Here is a 16756-nt window from a genome sequence, read left to right as displayed (position 1 = left end):
TCTGTGTCTGGCCTACTCTTGAACTGACAGTTCCCTAGAAGTCCTACCTAGGGCTGTCTCACCTGTATGTGATAAATGGAGACAGGGGTTTCTGAGGGTCAATTTTCTTTCACTTGTACAGGAAGAACTATTGCTCCCACCTTATTTTATTTGGAACTTTTTTTTTTTAAAGTTTTTTTTTTTTTTTTTTTTTTTTGTTTAAAGCCTGACTGGGTAGGAAAAATTTTTGCCACAAGAATGCATATCTGATCTCATGACATGGAAAAGTCTTAAAATTTTTATTTTATTTTATTCCTTTTCTTCTCCAAGGTGCGCACGCACACTGCCAGACCTTCCGATACCAGCTCCGGACCCGCTAAGGCAATGGTGTGGCACCCTGGCCTAGGGGCGGAGTCTGGGGGAGCAGGGTCTGGCCTTTTGACTACCCGTGGGTTCACTCCCCACATCCCACTCACTGCCGACGGGCAACCCCCTAGGGTCTTTAAGAAACCTCTGCGCCAGGATGCACTAGGCACCTAGACTTCGGAGAGGAGGGCGCCGACCCTGGCCAAAGGGCTATGGGCGTGTCACGGGGCAGCCCTGAGCAGCCAACAACCCCCAAACACCCTGCCCACTACCCCAAAACGGCGGGCGGGTCGCGTCCAGCTCGCCCTCCTGTCCCTCCAGGCCCCTCACCACTGGGTGGGATTGGAGGTTACGGGCGGGACGCGGGGAGCTCTCGGGCAGGGGCGAAGCGGGGCGGCCAGGGCCCAGGTGTGGAGGGCGGGCGCATTTGAGGCAGGCGCGGGCGGCGGGATCCTGGCGGACGGCAGATGACTCGGGAACCGGTCCGGGGCCAGAGGCGCCAAGGCGGGAACCCCGCATGAGCCAAGGACGCAAGGCCCTTGAGGATCTGATCCCGGGGTTCCAGCAGAGGGTCGCCGCGCCGTGCATCTGGAGATGCGCCCAGGGTGCCTGGTGGCCGGACGTGAGGTGGGCAGGCGGGCAGGGCAGGGCACGGGGCGACCACGAGGAAAGCGAGGGTGGGGGTAGGAGGGTGGGGGTAGGGCGGCCCCTGATTCTCGTGGGTGGGGAGGTGGGGGACAATGGTGGCCTCAACGGGAGACAGGACCAAAGTGGGGACCGGCAGGGAGGACCTGCAGGTCCCTTGTTAGGCTGTAAACTGTTCCCACCCCAGTAACCTGCGAACCACCGAGGCTAGGGAAGTCCTGCTGGCCTGGACTGTGACTCGCCTTCCAATCCCGAGTCTGTCGCACCAGAGGGCCAGCACTGCACGGGCGCCTTAACAGAGAAGAGCCTTAGAACGGTTCTCCTCGGCCACGCAGTTCTGATGCCTTCAGACTCTGTTTCAGGGACCACAATGGCCAGGCAGGGACTTGACCTGGGCTGACCGAGGTCTATCTTAGTAGGGTGGTGCTCCCCTTGTCTCTGTCTCCCGGACCAAAGGGTCTTGCAGCGGCCTGCCCATCACAGTGGGGATCCCACCCAGCAGCGGTAAAGCCAGGTTAAAAGGGTCGCCAGAGTGACTCTGACGACAGTTTGGGGGTCTCAGGGGGACATTCACTGCCCTGGGGCATGGGACTGTCGAATGGGGAAGGGTCTGTGTTTCCTTTTTGTTGGTGGTGGAGGGTGGCTATTTATCTGAGTGTCTTGGGTATTTTCTTCATTTTTAATGCATAAGCTTATCCTATGAGTGCTGTGCTTCCCCGCCTCACTCCACTCCCTGGCTGCTCTCCTGCCAATATGAGGGAGCCCCCGGTTTTTGAACAAATCGGAAATGAGCAGGGATTTCCAGGCATACACAGGTTGGGGATTGGGGGAAGCAGGAAGGAGGCCTGAGGCTGTGTGAACTAAGCCTATCCCATTGCTTGTTCTGCCTGGCCCATCCCTACACCCAAGGAGAGTGGTGCTTAGTGCCCATGTCGTTGCTCTAATCTTCAATGAGCAAAGCACTTAGTACAGTCACCTCCTAATGCTTATGTTCCCAGAGAGAGGCAGGGGTGTGAATAACCCAGACAAGGGGACATGAATTCCCACATGGTCATGTCCGTGTCTACACAGAACACACTTGGTAATTTTCTTGATAATGTGGTTAGTTTGTGTTCCTAACTATGCTTGTCTAAGGTGAGTAGTAACACAAAATTCTATTTTTCTGAGATCCCAAAGATTGAAGCAGGGAACAGTTAGAAACACGGGCTGGGGGAAGGAACTCTCTTGGGCATAGGTGTTTGTGAGGATGGGTTGAAGCAGAGTGGGTTGAGAATTGGTGGAGGAGTATTCGTGGTTTCAGGAGAAAGGAAAAGATGACAAATCCCAAGTGTATCTGTTTCTTTGAAAGGATTATTTTCCATTCTTCGAATCCTCTGGAAGTTTTGTGTGTTTGTGGGCAAGGATATCATTAATATTTACAAAAGAACTGAATACAGACTGCAGGTCTAATTTTCTCTGATGCTGGTGTTAGCTTGGTTTGTGATGTTTCTAAGGAGGAGGGAGTCCAGGACAGAGATCTGGGATCACTCCCATGGCCCACTTTATTGTTTGGGCCTCTTGAACTTCTGGCTTTTCCTCGATCTCTCGATTTCAGGTCACTTGACGTCTTCAGAATTTTTTCTTTCTGTTAATCCCTAGTCACCTTTGGACTATACCCTTTGCATTCTGTGGGGAATAGTTCTTTGATCAGGAAAGAGCCACAGGAGCCCTAGCATCCTTTGAGCCAGAAGAGCTTGCTATGGGTTTTTGCTGTTGGCTGCAAGGAGGGCTGGGGCAGAGGCTTACCTCCCCATAAGCAAAAGGCACCTCTGGCCAGCTGAATCTGTTGAATGGTATTTGCGCACAAAGCACGGAAATGTATCAAAAAAAGTTATTCCTATCTCCCAGGTTCTGGCTGTTAGACTTTTCAATCCATGGTGCCATTATTTTTTGGGTATCAGATTTGGCATTTTAGTTTGCTCAGCCCAGATCCATGGGAGCATTAAGCTGTTTTCCCCAAGCATAGACTCACTGTGGCATCTCAGAACCACAGGAGACAGCAGACCTGGTAAGGACTCTACCCACTCATCTCACAGACCCCAGACTGACATGCAAAGCACAGAAGCCACTTTCTGTCCAAGGACTCGCCGAGACCTGGCAGTCTTGGCAGAATTGGGGCTCAAATTTCCATTTCCTGATGTTTCAGCCCCTGGGATTTGACATTTCCTGTGGGTGAATGATGTCCCTTAAGTTGAAAGTTGGCCTATTGTGATTGTCACCATGCTGTCAGGGCCCAAAGAGCTGGGAGAAAGGAGGCAGTAGGCAAGAGACTTGGAGGAGGCCCGCCAGGTGTCTGCTAGCAAACCTCAAACAGAGTAGCAGCCTGAGCACTCAGAAGCAGCCAGCAGCCTCCTGTGGGGCTACAGCCCTTTGGGCCTGAAGTGAGGATGCACAGGGCCTTAGCTTCTCCTTGCAGGGAAAGAGGCTGTGGGATGCAGCAGCAGGGAGGGGCTGGCAGACACCGGCCTGATGACTGACAGCTAATGGGACTGGACGTCTCTACCTCCGGCTGCACCAGCTGCCTGCATTCATCCAGCACATCCCAGGCCTGGCATATCTTGGAGCTCCATCCTGGGACTCAGTGGAAGGTCAGAGCCAGGAGGAGATACTTCCTGTCCTCATGGAACTTCCAGCTTGATCCAGGTCCAGACACACCCATTGACATCCTTGGCCCAGATCCGCAGAGACAGAACCAGAGATTCTCAGGGTTCCAAACACTATGTGATGGGGTAGGGGGTGGGGTGGAGGGCGTGGGCATGAGGGTGGTAGCTATGGGGAGCAGAGGAGGGCCCTGAGCAAAGGCAAATGGGAGGAGGGATGTGGGATGAGCTATGTGTCCACAAGGGGTATGTAGGAGAGAGTGGCTCTGGGCTGCCTCAGAGGGTAGACTTGTCTTCTTGGGGTGGAGTCCATGATTGGGAGGATGAGCGCTGCGTGGAGGGGTTAGACAGGGCTGAGGAGTACCTGGGGAAGGAGGTGATGGAGGGAGCCTGCATTTGGCATAAGAAGCACACACATGTGCGGGGAAGTGACTTGAGCCAGGCAGGAGCAGGTAAGAGCAGTGAGTTTGGGATGGAGTTCTGGCTGCTGGGAGTACGCAGGGTGGGTCGGGGAGAAAGAGGCCATCCGCGGGGAGCTGGGCTATGGTCCAGGCCTGAGGGGTCTGAGGGCGAACAAGTGGAATCAGACTGTGGAAGTGGACAGGAAGCGGCAGAGTTTCTGGGGGGTGACTGGGGAAACACTGCATGGGGAGGGGGCTGGGATTGGTCAGCTGCAGAAGAGGCAAGAAGGGAGTGGAGAAGTTGTTGTTCACAAGACCACACATCCTTGCATTGCAGCGGCGTTTATTGAAACACAGATTGAGACAACCCAGAAGGCAATGCACCCATAGACAGTCATAAGAGGGAGACCTAGGAAGTGGCTGGACTCTGTCCCACCAGCGCTGCATTGGACAGTCCCCACCCGCACCCAGCAAGGGGGCATCTGGAGCAGCCATGGGGTCTTCTTTGAAATGTACAAAGGTGCACTGAACAGCAAGACCCGTCCAAAGTTCCCTAACCAGGGGCTGTAGGCAAAAGAATGCCCCACAATAATGGGCCTCTTGACTGTGAGGTCACATGAGGAGCCTGGCTGGAACACGTTAGCCCAGAAGCAGGAAGGCAGTCCGAGAGAGAAGCAAAACATGAACGGGAATGAACAGGCAAGTGCTTGCTGGGGGACCGTTCTACCCAGCCAGGGGGAGGGGCTGCTGAAGAGGGACTTTCTCCCTGATTCTCGGGTTGTGGCTGGATGGTTAGGATGGCGCCTCCACCCAGGAGGTGGAGTTTCCCTGCTGACCACTACGCTGGGGGACTGGTCTTGTCCCTGAGAACTTGGGGAATAATGCAAATTGGCTACAGGTGTTTTGGAGCTAAGTAGGAGTTGAGTGAAGGGCTGGGAACGCCTCTGTAAATGCTGCTAGGAGGACAACTAGGACACATGTCCCTAGCATGAGAAGGTGCAGGGGAGCGGCCTGAGGGTCTTTCCCTCTGTAGGAACATCCGGAAGATTCTGGAAGCAAGCACACATTTTACATTCACATGCCATTCAGTGCAGTGATGCAGGCAGGTAGGCGGTTGGCAGGAAGCCCTGGCTCCATGACTCTACTAGGCAAAGCGGACAGACCGGCTACTCCCGCAGCTGAAGCTGGAGGATCGAGGCTGGCAGGGGGCACAGGAGTCAGGGGCCATCACTGTGAAGCTGCCCCCTATGGCTGAGGGGCCAGAAGTGATCTGGCGCCCTGGGGTGGTGCTATAGGAGAGGCCCCCAGAGGAGACTCCGCCACGGGAGCTGCTGACACCTGTGGAGAGAGGAGACATGGAGGGGTGAGCAGCTCCCTGCGATCTCACCTACCCTACAACAAGCCCCAGGGCACTGCAGGAGCTGCCTCCCTCTGCAAGGAATTGGTGGTCAACAACGCAGGTCCTGTTCCTGAGACGCACAGTCCATCTAGGGGACTGTGGCAGGAAGGAAGTGAGGACCCCTGGACCCCGGGGAGCAAAGCTTCCAGGTCGCAGGTCCATGGCCTATAGCTCACTGTCAACACTAGTGAAGAGCACTCAGCTCTGCTTTCTCTAACACCCGTCATGGCCCCCACTGAGGAGCCAGGGGAGGGTGAAACAGTTGGGGGAACACTTGAGGCTCCATGGGTTAGGCCAATGAGTTCAGCTTTTCCATCAAAAAAGCCATTTTTCTAGGAGAATTTCAGGCAGATACTCACAGACATTCACGGAGCCCACACCTTCACACAGCCTAGGGAGAAGGAAAACTCTGTTAGTTGCAGACACTGAGTTGGATTCCTTGAGACTGATGGTTGCTTGGGGACAGAGAGGGTTATCCTGTGTACAGAGTCTACCCCTGAGAGGGAAGAAGGGCTCCCCCAAATCTGCATTACATGCTTGCTTTCTTTGCTGGTTTTAATCATGAGGACAAGGCTGTCTGATTTTCAGCAGCAGCAGGTAAGATTATGAACAGTGCCCCTAGTTTGAGTGATGGTGACCAGCCTGGATGGTGCCAATCAAGCTCACAGGAAGGAGAGTTGAATCAGATACAGCAGGGTATGAAAGGACTTTGTGGTTAATGAAGAGCTAAATGCATATAGAAGTGCATCATCATCATAACACACAGGCCTATGTGGCAGGCCACGCAGCAGCTTCAGTAGGAAGCTATTCAACAAGGACGGATTTGGGAGGCATGAGACTTGGATGCAGGTCCCAGCTCTTCTGCTTATTAACTGCGCAGCCGTGATAAAGGCATTGAATTCTGAGCCTACTTCTTTATCTTTACATGGGAAAAATCATACCTATCTTATTGGATTGTGAAGATTATAAAATAAACACTTAGCACAGGTCGAGCACAGAAGCATTCAGTTAGCATTATTATTATTGGAGCTATTGTACTAGCCATGGCCAGAGTTGTAGCTCACACTCAGCTCAAGGAAATTCACTCCTGGAGGACCACAGCCTCCACCTCTGAAACCCCACAAAGTCCTCTTAGCCCCACCTGTGTTCCTCGCCCTCCAGCAGGCGCCTGTAGGTGGCGATCTCGATGTCCAGGCCCAGCTTGGAGTTCATCACCTCCTGGTACTCCTTGAGCAGGCAGGCCATGTCCTGCTTGGCCTTCTGCAGGGCACCCTCCAGCTCAGCCAGCTTGCAGCGGGCATCACTGAGGGCCGCCTCACCCTGCTGCTCTGCCTCGGCCACAGCAGCCTCCAGCTTGGCACGCTATCAGGGTGGAGATATGAGGGCCAGGATGAGAGAGAGAAGGCACAGCTTGGCTCACCCAAGCTGATGGAGCTAGGGCAGGGAGAGGAGGGTCCTGGAGAGAAGGTTGGCCTATGGCCAGGTAGTTAATGGGCCTGTGAACACAAGGGAGGAGATGGGTGGGCTTTTCACCATCTCTCCTTGATGGCAGTCACAGGGTGGCCAAGGAAGGGGCTGGATCCTCCTTTTGGAAGTTAGTGACATGGCCTGAGTGCTGTGAAATATGATAGAGCCCCTGCCCTCCTTCTGGGTCCCTGCTTCCTCATGGGCACAATGTGAGGCCTGATTAAGGGCCAGGTGCTGCAGCCTGCCCGTGCTGGATATTTGAATCCTCCACAGACCCCACCTGGCACTTCGCATTCTCAATCTCGGCCGTCAGCCTCTGGATCATGCGGTTCAGCTCGTTGATCTCCTCCTTGGTGCGGCGCAGGGTCTCCCCATGCCTGATCACCGTGGCCTTCATCTCCTCACACTGGGGGAAGTAGAGATGCTCATGAGGCTCAGGGTGGGACCTCCCATCCATTCAGGGCGCCATGGATGATTGTGCAGGTTGTACAGTGCTCAGCCTGTGCAACCACACATGGCAGTCCTGCCCGGCCACCCTAACCTGAGAACTATTGGACTTTTTCGTACTGTCCTCATGGATCAGAATTCCCAGGCAAGAGAAGCCTTTTCTAATAGATGCCTCACATCCCTCCCACTGCCATGCTTAGCAGGCAGGTGTCCTGTGCCACTCACCTTGCTACGGTACCAGGACTCAGCCTCGGCCCGGCTGCGGCTGGCAACATCGTCATACTGAGCCTTGATCTCAGCGACGATGCAGTCCATGTTCAGGTCTCGGCTGTTGTCCATCTTGACTATGACCGAGGTGTCTGAGATGTGGGCTTGGAGAACACGGATCTCCTGTGGGGCCAACAGCCAGTGCATTTGCTTCTGGTGCCTGATCTGGGCCATATGATCCACCCCAGGGGGCAACGTCCACTCCCTAGACCAGGCACTGGTCATGAAGGTTACATGACTTCTGTTCCTACCACCCTCGCTCATGCACAGGCTCCTTACAAACAACAAAGCTGAAAGGGGCTGTAGAGGCCATCTGGGAACAGTGTCTGCCTTAAAAGTGGGAAAACTGAGGCCCAGAGGGTGAAAAAGGTCTGATCCAAAGTCACCCAGCAGGGGAGTTGGGGTTTGGATGCCAGGATGAGTTATTAGTCCATTAATGAGGACCATGCCCTATGTGCAAAGTCATCCTGACCCCCACCACACATGCACACTCTGGTGCCCATCTCTAGACTGGCACTCACACAGGCAGCACACCAACACGCAGAGGTCACAGACACAGAGCAGCCCAAGAACATGTGTACCCCATGCTCCTCACACACATGAACTTGGACATGGCCTCTGTATTGTGGGCCCGTGGCACGTATGTGCAAGCTCTTTTCACACTTACATTGCACATTGGCAAACATAGGCACACACATGCACCCTTGCCTCACTGCTCCTCTGTCTCCAAAACACCTCTCCACCTTCCCTGGCTGGGTGGCAGGTGCCCCCTTACCTCTTCATAGAGGCGCCTCAGGAAGCTAGACTCTTCCACCAGGGCCTCCACATTGGCCTCCAGGTCTGATTTCCGCAGGTAGGCGCAGTCCACGTCCTGGCAGTGGGACAAAGAGGAGGGGACATGCATGTGAGAGGAGACCAAAGGAAGGTGCCTTTGGTCAGTGTGGTGACACTGCCCCTCGCTGGAGTTTGCACTGATGGGCCCCCCTCCTCCTTGCCCCATGACCAGCCCCTCACCTTCTTTAGAACCACAAACTCATTCTCTGCCGTGGCTCTCAGGGCCACCTCCTCTTCATACCTGGGTGTGGGAAAGAGAGGGCTGGAGCTGAGAAATTGGACCTTGAATACCATCCCAACTCCTGGGCAAGTTCTTCAGGGGATTGAAAAGGGGTTAATCCCCTCCAGATGTTGTCTTGGCCCCTCCAGGATCGATTCTCTGTATTATTCATGGGCTAGCCCTTGTCCCAGCCTGGCTTCATTCCACCGCAGTGCTTCTGCCTCTGAGATGGGGTTAGGAATGCACATTCCTTCCCCCAAGTCTAAAATCATCTGTGCATCCTAGGTCCCAAGAGAGCTGGTTCCATTGGCAGGGAGATCACAGAGCCCATGTCATAAAGGTAAGCTGAGAAGGGTAGGGACATACAGTGTCAGAATTCCACTGGATTTCCTCTCTTCATTCCCCGGAAGTAGCTCTAAGGCTCACAGGGGTGGAGTCTTAGAGGTGAATCCCAGGAATCTGAAGACATCTAGGCCCCACTGAATATCTGCTCTGGGTTCCAGGCAGCCTGCTATTGGAATCTGAAAGAATCTGTGGCAAGAGGGCTATGGGCAGAGCCTCCCAGCATTCTCTCTGAGTTTCCCCTGAGTCTCCCCAGCTTGCTGCACTCACTTCTTCTTGTAGCCCTCCAGCACCTCCTGCACGTGGTTGAGTTCTGAGGCCAGCCTCCCGCTGTCGGCCTCCACGCACTCGGCCTCCCGCCGCAGAGTCTCAATGTAGCCACTGAACAGTGGCTCCAGGTTGCTCTCGCAGCAGCGCTGGTTCTGGTAGAACTGCCATTTGGTCTCCAGCAGCTTGTTCTGCTGCTCCAGGAAGCGCACCTGCCATTCAGGTGGAGAGAAGAGGGTCAGAGGGAGCCTAGCGCAAGGCGCCTGGTTTCCCACAGCTCTCTCTGCCCTCAGGTGCTGGCTGAATGGGCTGAGCCATAAAGCTGAGTGTCTGCGGCTCCAGGGGCCCATTCCCAGGCCCCCAGGGAGGCAGTTGTGGGTGCGAGGGAAAGCAACCTGACTCAAAGCCAAAGATCTGTTTCAAGTCCCAGTTTTGATACTTTAAAGGGCAAGTTGTTTAACCTCCTGGGGCTCAGTTTTCTCCTTTCTAAAATGGAGTGAATAGTGCCTGTCTTAGCACTCTTGTGAAGATTGAACAAGTTAATGCGTATCAAGTGCTTAGAACAGTCCCTGACACGTAGTAAATGCTCAGTGTATTTAACTATTATTATAATTACCAGTTGTCCTTCACTTGTTCATATACGCAACAAACACTTATTAAATATTTACTACTTAGTGCCAAGGCCTGTGCTAAGATATACATATCCATGTCTAATATCTGTGTCTATGTCTATATCATCTAACAATTCCATCCAATTATCACAGCCCTGTGGGATGTAGATATTACTTAACCCATGTTGCACATGGGGAAATTGAGACTCCAAGGTATGAAATGCCCAGCTCATGGTAAGTGATAGTCTTACCATGAGATAGGCATGCTCTGCCTGCCCCTACAGCATGTCTGAGCTGCTCATATACACCCACTCAGCTCCAAGTTGCTGTCTGATAAGTGGAGATGCTGATACCCACCCCAGACCATCACTGTGAGGACAGACTCAGATTACTAAAGAAAGAGTGAAAACGGGAAGGTCACTGCATCTGCCCCCAAACCCTGATCCTAGACCCTCAAAGCTGGTCCTTCTGCTCTGCTAGAGGCCTGTGGACACAGGAGGAGCCTGTGAAGGAGGCTCCCAGCTTCCCCCTACAAACCTTTCTTGAGCAGCAGACTCACAGCTATGCAGAGTTCTCCACACTCTGGCTGCATTAGGGGGCCTCCTCCTGCCAGCCTGGCCACCTCCCCATCTGCATTTCGGCTCTCTCTCATGAAGGGGCTGCCAGGCCTGGGTTGGCTGTTACACCTCCTCACCTACCACTGTCCTTGGAAAATAATGATAATAGCAGCTAACATGTATTGAGTGCTATTTGCCATTATGTTTCATGCATGGACTCATTAATCCTCACAGGTGGATGAGGCAGGTCCTGTTATCCAGCAGAGTAACCTGCCTGGGGTCTCACATGCTGAGTGATGCAGGAAGGACTTGGGGGAGGCAGCGTGGCTCTGGGCATTACCTCAGCACCTTCACGGGCTGCCTGGCTAGGAGCCACAAGGCCTTTTGGTCTCCCCGTTATCTCCCACTCTTCCAGCATCTGCTGCCCAGTCTGGTTTTTCAGACACAGTTCTGATAGTCCTATGTCATCTTGGCTCAAGAAACACACTCAAACACATATACACACTCACATGCATACACACACACATATGCTCACACGTGTACCCACACTCACACATATACACACACCACACACACACACATACACGCACACACACCGCTACACACACACACGCACACACACACATGCACACACACATACACACACTTTGGATCACAGGCTCAATTTCTAGACCACACCTGAACCTCATTAAATACTGCGGGAGTTAAGTGATGAAAACTGACCCTTCCACCTGTATGGGTCTGCACGTCATTCCCTCTGCTGCCTCAAACCGGCAGCCATCCTGTCTCCTCAGCAGACTGGGACCTCGCCAAGGGAGGGCAGGGCTGGAGGCTTCTTTGGACCGTCTTAGGCCTCACCCACCTTGTCGATGAAGGCTGCGAACCTGCTGTTGAGGGACTTGATCTGCTCCTTCTCCTCCTGCTTCACACACTGCGCGTTGGGGTCAATCTCCAGGTTGAGGGGCGTAAGGAGGCTCTCGTTGACAGACACGGTAGTGATGCATGGGGGGCTGGGCCCGCACACGCCCCCGGAGCGGTAGCCAAAGCTGCGTCCGCAGGAGCCGGCGCGGAAGCCACCCACAGCTACCCGGGGCCCGCAGGAGCCCAGGTTGCAGAGGCTGCGGCTGCCGAAGCCCGTCAGCCCCCGGTAGCAGGACACCCCTCGGTAGGGGGCGGCGCTGATGCAGCAGCGGTTGCCAGTTTTAGGGGCCACAGCTGAGCAGGAGCTGAAGTTCCTGGTGACCCCGCATCCTGAGCTGATCCTGTAGGAGCGGCACGACATCGTGTGAGGCTGAGCAGAGTCTGAGAGGCAGCGGAAGGCGGTGCGGGCGGCAGAGTGCGAGGCTCAGGATCCTTCTGGTCTCTCTGATCCTCCCTGGTCCTTTTATTGGTGGGGAGAGCTGGGGTTGGCTGCATAAAAGGAGTGAAAAGCCATTTTATGTTGTTTATGGGCTTGGGAAGTTTGCCAGCAACTCCCCACGGACTCATCTTAAAGGTGAGCTCAGCAGCGACTCTGGGGCTCCGTGAAGTCTTGAAGATGTTATTAAGGAGACTGCGTTTGCACTTTTCATCTTCAAAGCTCGTTTACATATATTAAGTAATTAATTTTCTCACAGTCTGTCTGTGAGATGGCCTCAACCCACACTTGGAGACGGATTTGAACTCCACAACAGCCTGGGGGTGGCTGGGTTTGGGATACAGGCCGGGGCCATTGTCTCAAGGGAGAGGTTGGAGGGTCCCGGGTTAGGTGAGACTTGGCGGATCATTGCATCCAACTATCTGGTTCCACAGAGGACACATTCTCAAGTAAATCATTGCATTTCAGGGGCCAATAGGTCAGGTGAACACCCCCCCCCCCCCCCCCCCCGCTCTAGGCAACATTGCTTGGAATGTGGTTCAGGACCAGAGCAGTCAGTTTGACTATGCCGGCGCCGGGATAGAGGGCTGGGGCAGATGATCTCTTGGAACCTTCTGGATTCCAGCCCAGAAGGCGCTGGTCGAGAGCTTTCATTTCTCACCCAGCAAAAGTGCAAACCACACAACTCTCAGTGGCCACAATAATGGCCATTTGCGGATTATGGGGAGACTCCCTCTTGCCACTTTCTTCCATTTGGTCGAAAGGATTGGAGAACTCAACCTTGGGATAACCTGGGGGCTATAAGTTTGCTGTGGGCACCTTTCCTTTGCTCTTTAAGAAAAAATGGGTCGTGTGAGTCTCACTTCCCAGACCACCAGTTACAGGAGGTATTCCTTCTGTTGGCCAGCCCTTGAATTGTCATCCCTAGAGGAATGTTTAGAGACTGCATTGCACAAAGCTGGAAGTGGGATCGTGGTTTACTCTTGTCTAAGGTTGCTATGATTTCTGGCTCCTGGGGGTTCTGGGAGCCCCATCCTTCTAGTCTCTGCTTCCCTGCGTGTCCTTGGGCCACTTATTAGGATAATGAGTGTATTCTTTTAATGTTTATGGAGTACAAACCTTGGGGATGTGGGTCTGCCCCCGGGGAGGTTAGCCAGACACCCAAGTGTTAGGAACTTAAGGAAGAAGAGCCGTTGAGCTTCCTCAGAGGGTAATTCCTCCTCCAGGAAGCCTTCCATAACCAGACACTGCCATTGTGTTCCCGTAAGTCCTTCACGAAATGCCCTGCACTCTGTCCTGCATCTGCTCTAATCTCCACAGCCAGCTGACCTCACCCAGGACCTTCATCCAGGATCAGGCTGATCGATTCCCACTTCACCTCCACACTGCACATTGTTCTTCAGGGCAGGGTAGAGAGACCTTGGCAGCTGGTGGGGGAAGAGCAGGTGGTCGCACCAGCTGACCCTAGAACATATGCAGATCATAATCATCCACGGAAAAGCAACTGGGTTTGGCATCCCGGGCAATGGAATCAAAACTGGAAGACCTGGTTCAAGGGCCAGTTTGGATCCTTCCTAGCTGTACAGCTTTGGGGGAAGTTCTTAACCTCTCTGAGCCTTTGTTTCCTTAACTGTAATGTGGATTCATCCTTATCTTCCCGGGCTGTTGGGAGGGTGAAGAGGATGATACGTGAGAAGGTGCTGTTGGGTCGGGAAAGCTCTGTGTAAAGGAAAAGGCCTGTTCCTTCCCGTGAGGAACACTCCCACCTGCCTCGCCCAGCAGAGAGGGACTGCTCCTTGCCCTGCCACGGCCTTCACCTCCTCTGCACATTTATGACTCCTTCACCCTTTCGAGGCTGCTTTTAATGTTTTTTTAGTCTGATTTCACTTGTATAGCAATTTTGAGTGGAGTCTGGGGACAGAGAGAGGAGGCTGTATGGGGAGCTCAGTGTGGGGCCTGTTGCTGGGGTCCAGGGATGTTTGGACAGTGAGTTCACTGACTGAGTACTGTGTAGACCTGGAGCTGGTGTGCTATGGGCCAAGAGGGATTCCTGGAGGAGGGTGGGGACCGAGCGTGGCAGGTGGAGGGGCCTGAAAGCCCATAAGCACCTCCCCCTCTCCACAACTCCCGTAAGCCTCTGCCCTCCTCCAGGTTCTTAAAGATGATGGGACCAGAGACATTTCTGTTCCTTCTTGTGGGCAGGAGGTTTTGTGCTGGAGGAAGGCTCCTATTTCAGCTGCTTTCCCTTGCACCCAACACACACCCCATCCAACCCTCCACCCTAAATCGGGAAGGGGAGGTGGGGCCAGGGGATTCAGGAGTCTGGGGGTAGTCCACTGTTTCCAGAGCTAAGATACCTCTCCAGGACCAGCAGGTCTGTCCAGCCCAAGGGTGTGAGCCCCTTCAAGGGTGTGCGGGAGTGAGACAGGCCCACCCTGCCCACAGGAAGGTGCTCGTGCATGCTGGGTGAAGCTTGCATCACTGCTGGTGGCAGTGCTGAGCCCAGGGCTGGGGCTGGGGGCCGCCCAGGACGCTGTCCAGGTGGAGCTTCGGATTGGAGAAGCTGGGCTGAGGGCAAAGACTTGAGGGGAGCAGATTCCTTACAGGGCTGGTCCCAGGTGGTCCAGGACCAGGGAGCAAGTCAGGTCAGGTGGATCTGGCACAGCTGCCCTGGAAGGGCCTGGGCCTTTGCTTATGGTTCTACCCAGGGAGGACACAGATAACACATAGCCTCGTGCCTGCCTCTAGCCATCACCCAACCACCCTGCTCAGTGGAACCCAAGTTGCTGCCCTGAGAGTCAGGATCTTTTGAGGGCTGGGAGCCCCATCTCCTTTCAGTGTCTCATCCTCATTTACTGTACCCTCATTCACCTGTGCCCTATTGCACCCCTCTCCCTTCCACCAACCTTCTCCCTGTCACACCTTGGCCTGGAATGTCTCAGAACAGCTGCCTCTCCCAGGAAAGTTTTGTGAGATCATCAGGGGGAGGCTGTGATTTCTCCTCCCTGCTGTCTCATAAATGCCCTCTCTGGGACTCCCCAGGTAACTCCATACTTCTACACCCTCTTGTCCTAAGGACTGTCACTCATCACCTCCTTTGGCCCTGTCCCCTCTTGCTCCCTGCACCTTTTGAAGGCCCCGTCTAGTTTCGGGAATCTGAAGAGTCCATAACCCTCCCATAATGTAAAGAGCCCCCAAGAGGCTGCTTCTTCCAGAAAGTCTTCAGGAACTACTTGGGCAGAGAAGTTCTTTACCCTGGAGGTCCAGGCAACCTCTGAGACCTCCTGTGAATCTGCTCTGCTCCAGAGTACATATTCTGGGGTTTTCTCAGAGGTCTCACTGCTCCCACCTCAGCCCCACCCTCAGGCGGTGCTTTTTACCTGAGCTGGGATGCTCCCTGGGGCAGCCGACTCTCCCCGACCCCAGAGGCCCACTACCTTCCTTCCCTTCTGCTTTTTCTACTGTGCTAAAATTCCCTCCTTCTAAGAAGAATTCCTGGATTTGTCCAAAGACAGTAGGGTGCTGACATCTTCCCCATCCTGCACTGTCTGTCCTTAGGACTGCCTGTCCATCCTCCCAGCTTTGTGTTTGTGTCTGCCTGGGCTCTTGTGGGCTGTCTTCCCATCCCTCCTAGTGGGCTGGTCCTCCTCAGTCAATCCTGATGGGCTCCCCATGGACAAGGCCTGCACAGCTGATTCAGGTTGGGTACTGCCCTTTGCCTCTGCTGGCCACAGTTTTATTATGCATCCAAGGCTGCGCCACTGCAGCTGCTGAGATGCAGCTCTTGGAGGGTCTTCTTAGCCCTCTTTCCCTCTCTTTGGCTTTCACAAGACTTGGGCATGATTCAGGGACTCTAAGTGAGAGAAGGGAGGGTCAGAGCAACTCTACGCTCTCCAGTGTGTGGTGATAGGGTTCCGTGCCCAACTGACACGGCTACTCCCTGGCCTGCTCCACGGGAACTCCAAGAAACTCCCTTCTCCTCCTGAATTCTGTGCATGTGCCTTCCTATTGGCAGCATTCCCTGGTGCTTTGCTGTTTTCCATGGTTACTCAGCGTCAGAGCAGAGGCTCAGTCATTACAGAGCCTCTGATTTCAGGAATGGACTGCATGAATAGTTTTGAAATTTTTTTTATTTCTTTTCTTTCTTTTAGGCAGTTGAGCCATCTTCCAAATCCTAGGAGGAAAACAGCTATGTAAAGCCGTGTATCTACTTATGTAGTTGTAGAATAGATAAGATTGACATGCTGGTCTCCCTGTTTGCCCCTGGCCCTCCAACTCCATTCTCAACACAGGAGAGTCAGCCCCGTAAAACATAAGTTGGATCATGTCACTCCCCTGCTCAAACACCTAACTCCCCATTTTGCTTGGAGTCCTAATGATGGCCAACAAGGCCCTGCACTGCCTGTCTGTGTTGTGGCCTTTGTCACCGGTCTCCCTGTGCTCAGCAACCACAGTGATCTCCCACTGCTCCTGGAGCACCAGGACAGGGTGCACTCCTGACTCAGGGCCTGTGCCCTGCTGTCCCTTCCACCCAAATGCTCCCCTCTCATGCACGTGGCTTGCCCATCACCTCCTGCGGGGCTTTGCCCCAGCACTATCTCTCTGACCCTTAAAAAAATGGCAACCTGCCCTCCACCCTGGGGCACTCTCCATCCGGCGTATCTTGCTCTGATCTATTTATTTTTCCATCACACCTAACACATTCCAGAATTTACTTATTTATTCTATTTATGGATTTTGTCTGTTTTTCCCATCATCCCAAAGTAAACTCCATAGAAGCAGAGATTTTGTCTGTTTTGTTCATTTTGTTCACCTAGAACAGTGCTGGGAATACAGTAAGTGCTCAGTAACTATTGCTGCCTGATGAATGTGTAAATGAATGGATATCTCGGATACTTTAGACATTTGAGATTTGGCAGAAAATGACAGCTTGTGGGAAGCCTTGGCCCTTGAGCCCC

General features: G+C 53.7%; 1 protein-coding gene across 1 annotated transcript; it reads right to left on the bottom strand.

The window, feature by feature from the left end:
- Nucleotides 1–4356: 4356 nt before the first annotated feature.
- Nucleotides 4357–11799, bottom strand: LOC105474319 (keratin 85). Its single transcript, XM_011728892.2, has 9 exons — nt 11304–11799; nt 9277–9485; nt 8625–8685; nt 8386–8481; nt 7569–7733; nt 7177–7302; nt 6571–6791; nt 5789–5820; nt 4357–5368 (listed from the first exon to the last, which is right to left on the bottom strand). Exons 1-9 carry the CDS (start codon nt 11721–11723, stop codon nt 5175–5177), a joined length of 1524 nt encoding a protein of 507 aa, XP_011727194.1. The 5' UTR covers nt 11724–11799; the 3' UTR covers nt 4357–5174.
- Between the last annotated feature and the right edge of the window lie 4957 nt (nt 11800–16756).

The sequence above is a fragment of the Macaca nemestrina genome, chromosome 10, assembly GCF_043159975.1.
Source record: "Macaca nemestrina isolate mMacNem1 chromosome 10, mMacNem.hap1, whole genome shotgun sequence".
NCBI classification, from domain to species: domain Eukaryota; kingdom Metazoa; phylum Chordata; class Mammalia; order Primates; family Cercopithecidae; genus Macaca; species Macaca nemestrina.
This window is presented reverse-complemented; position numbering and strand designations above follow the sequence as displayed.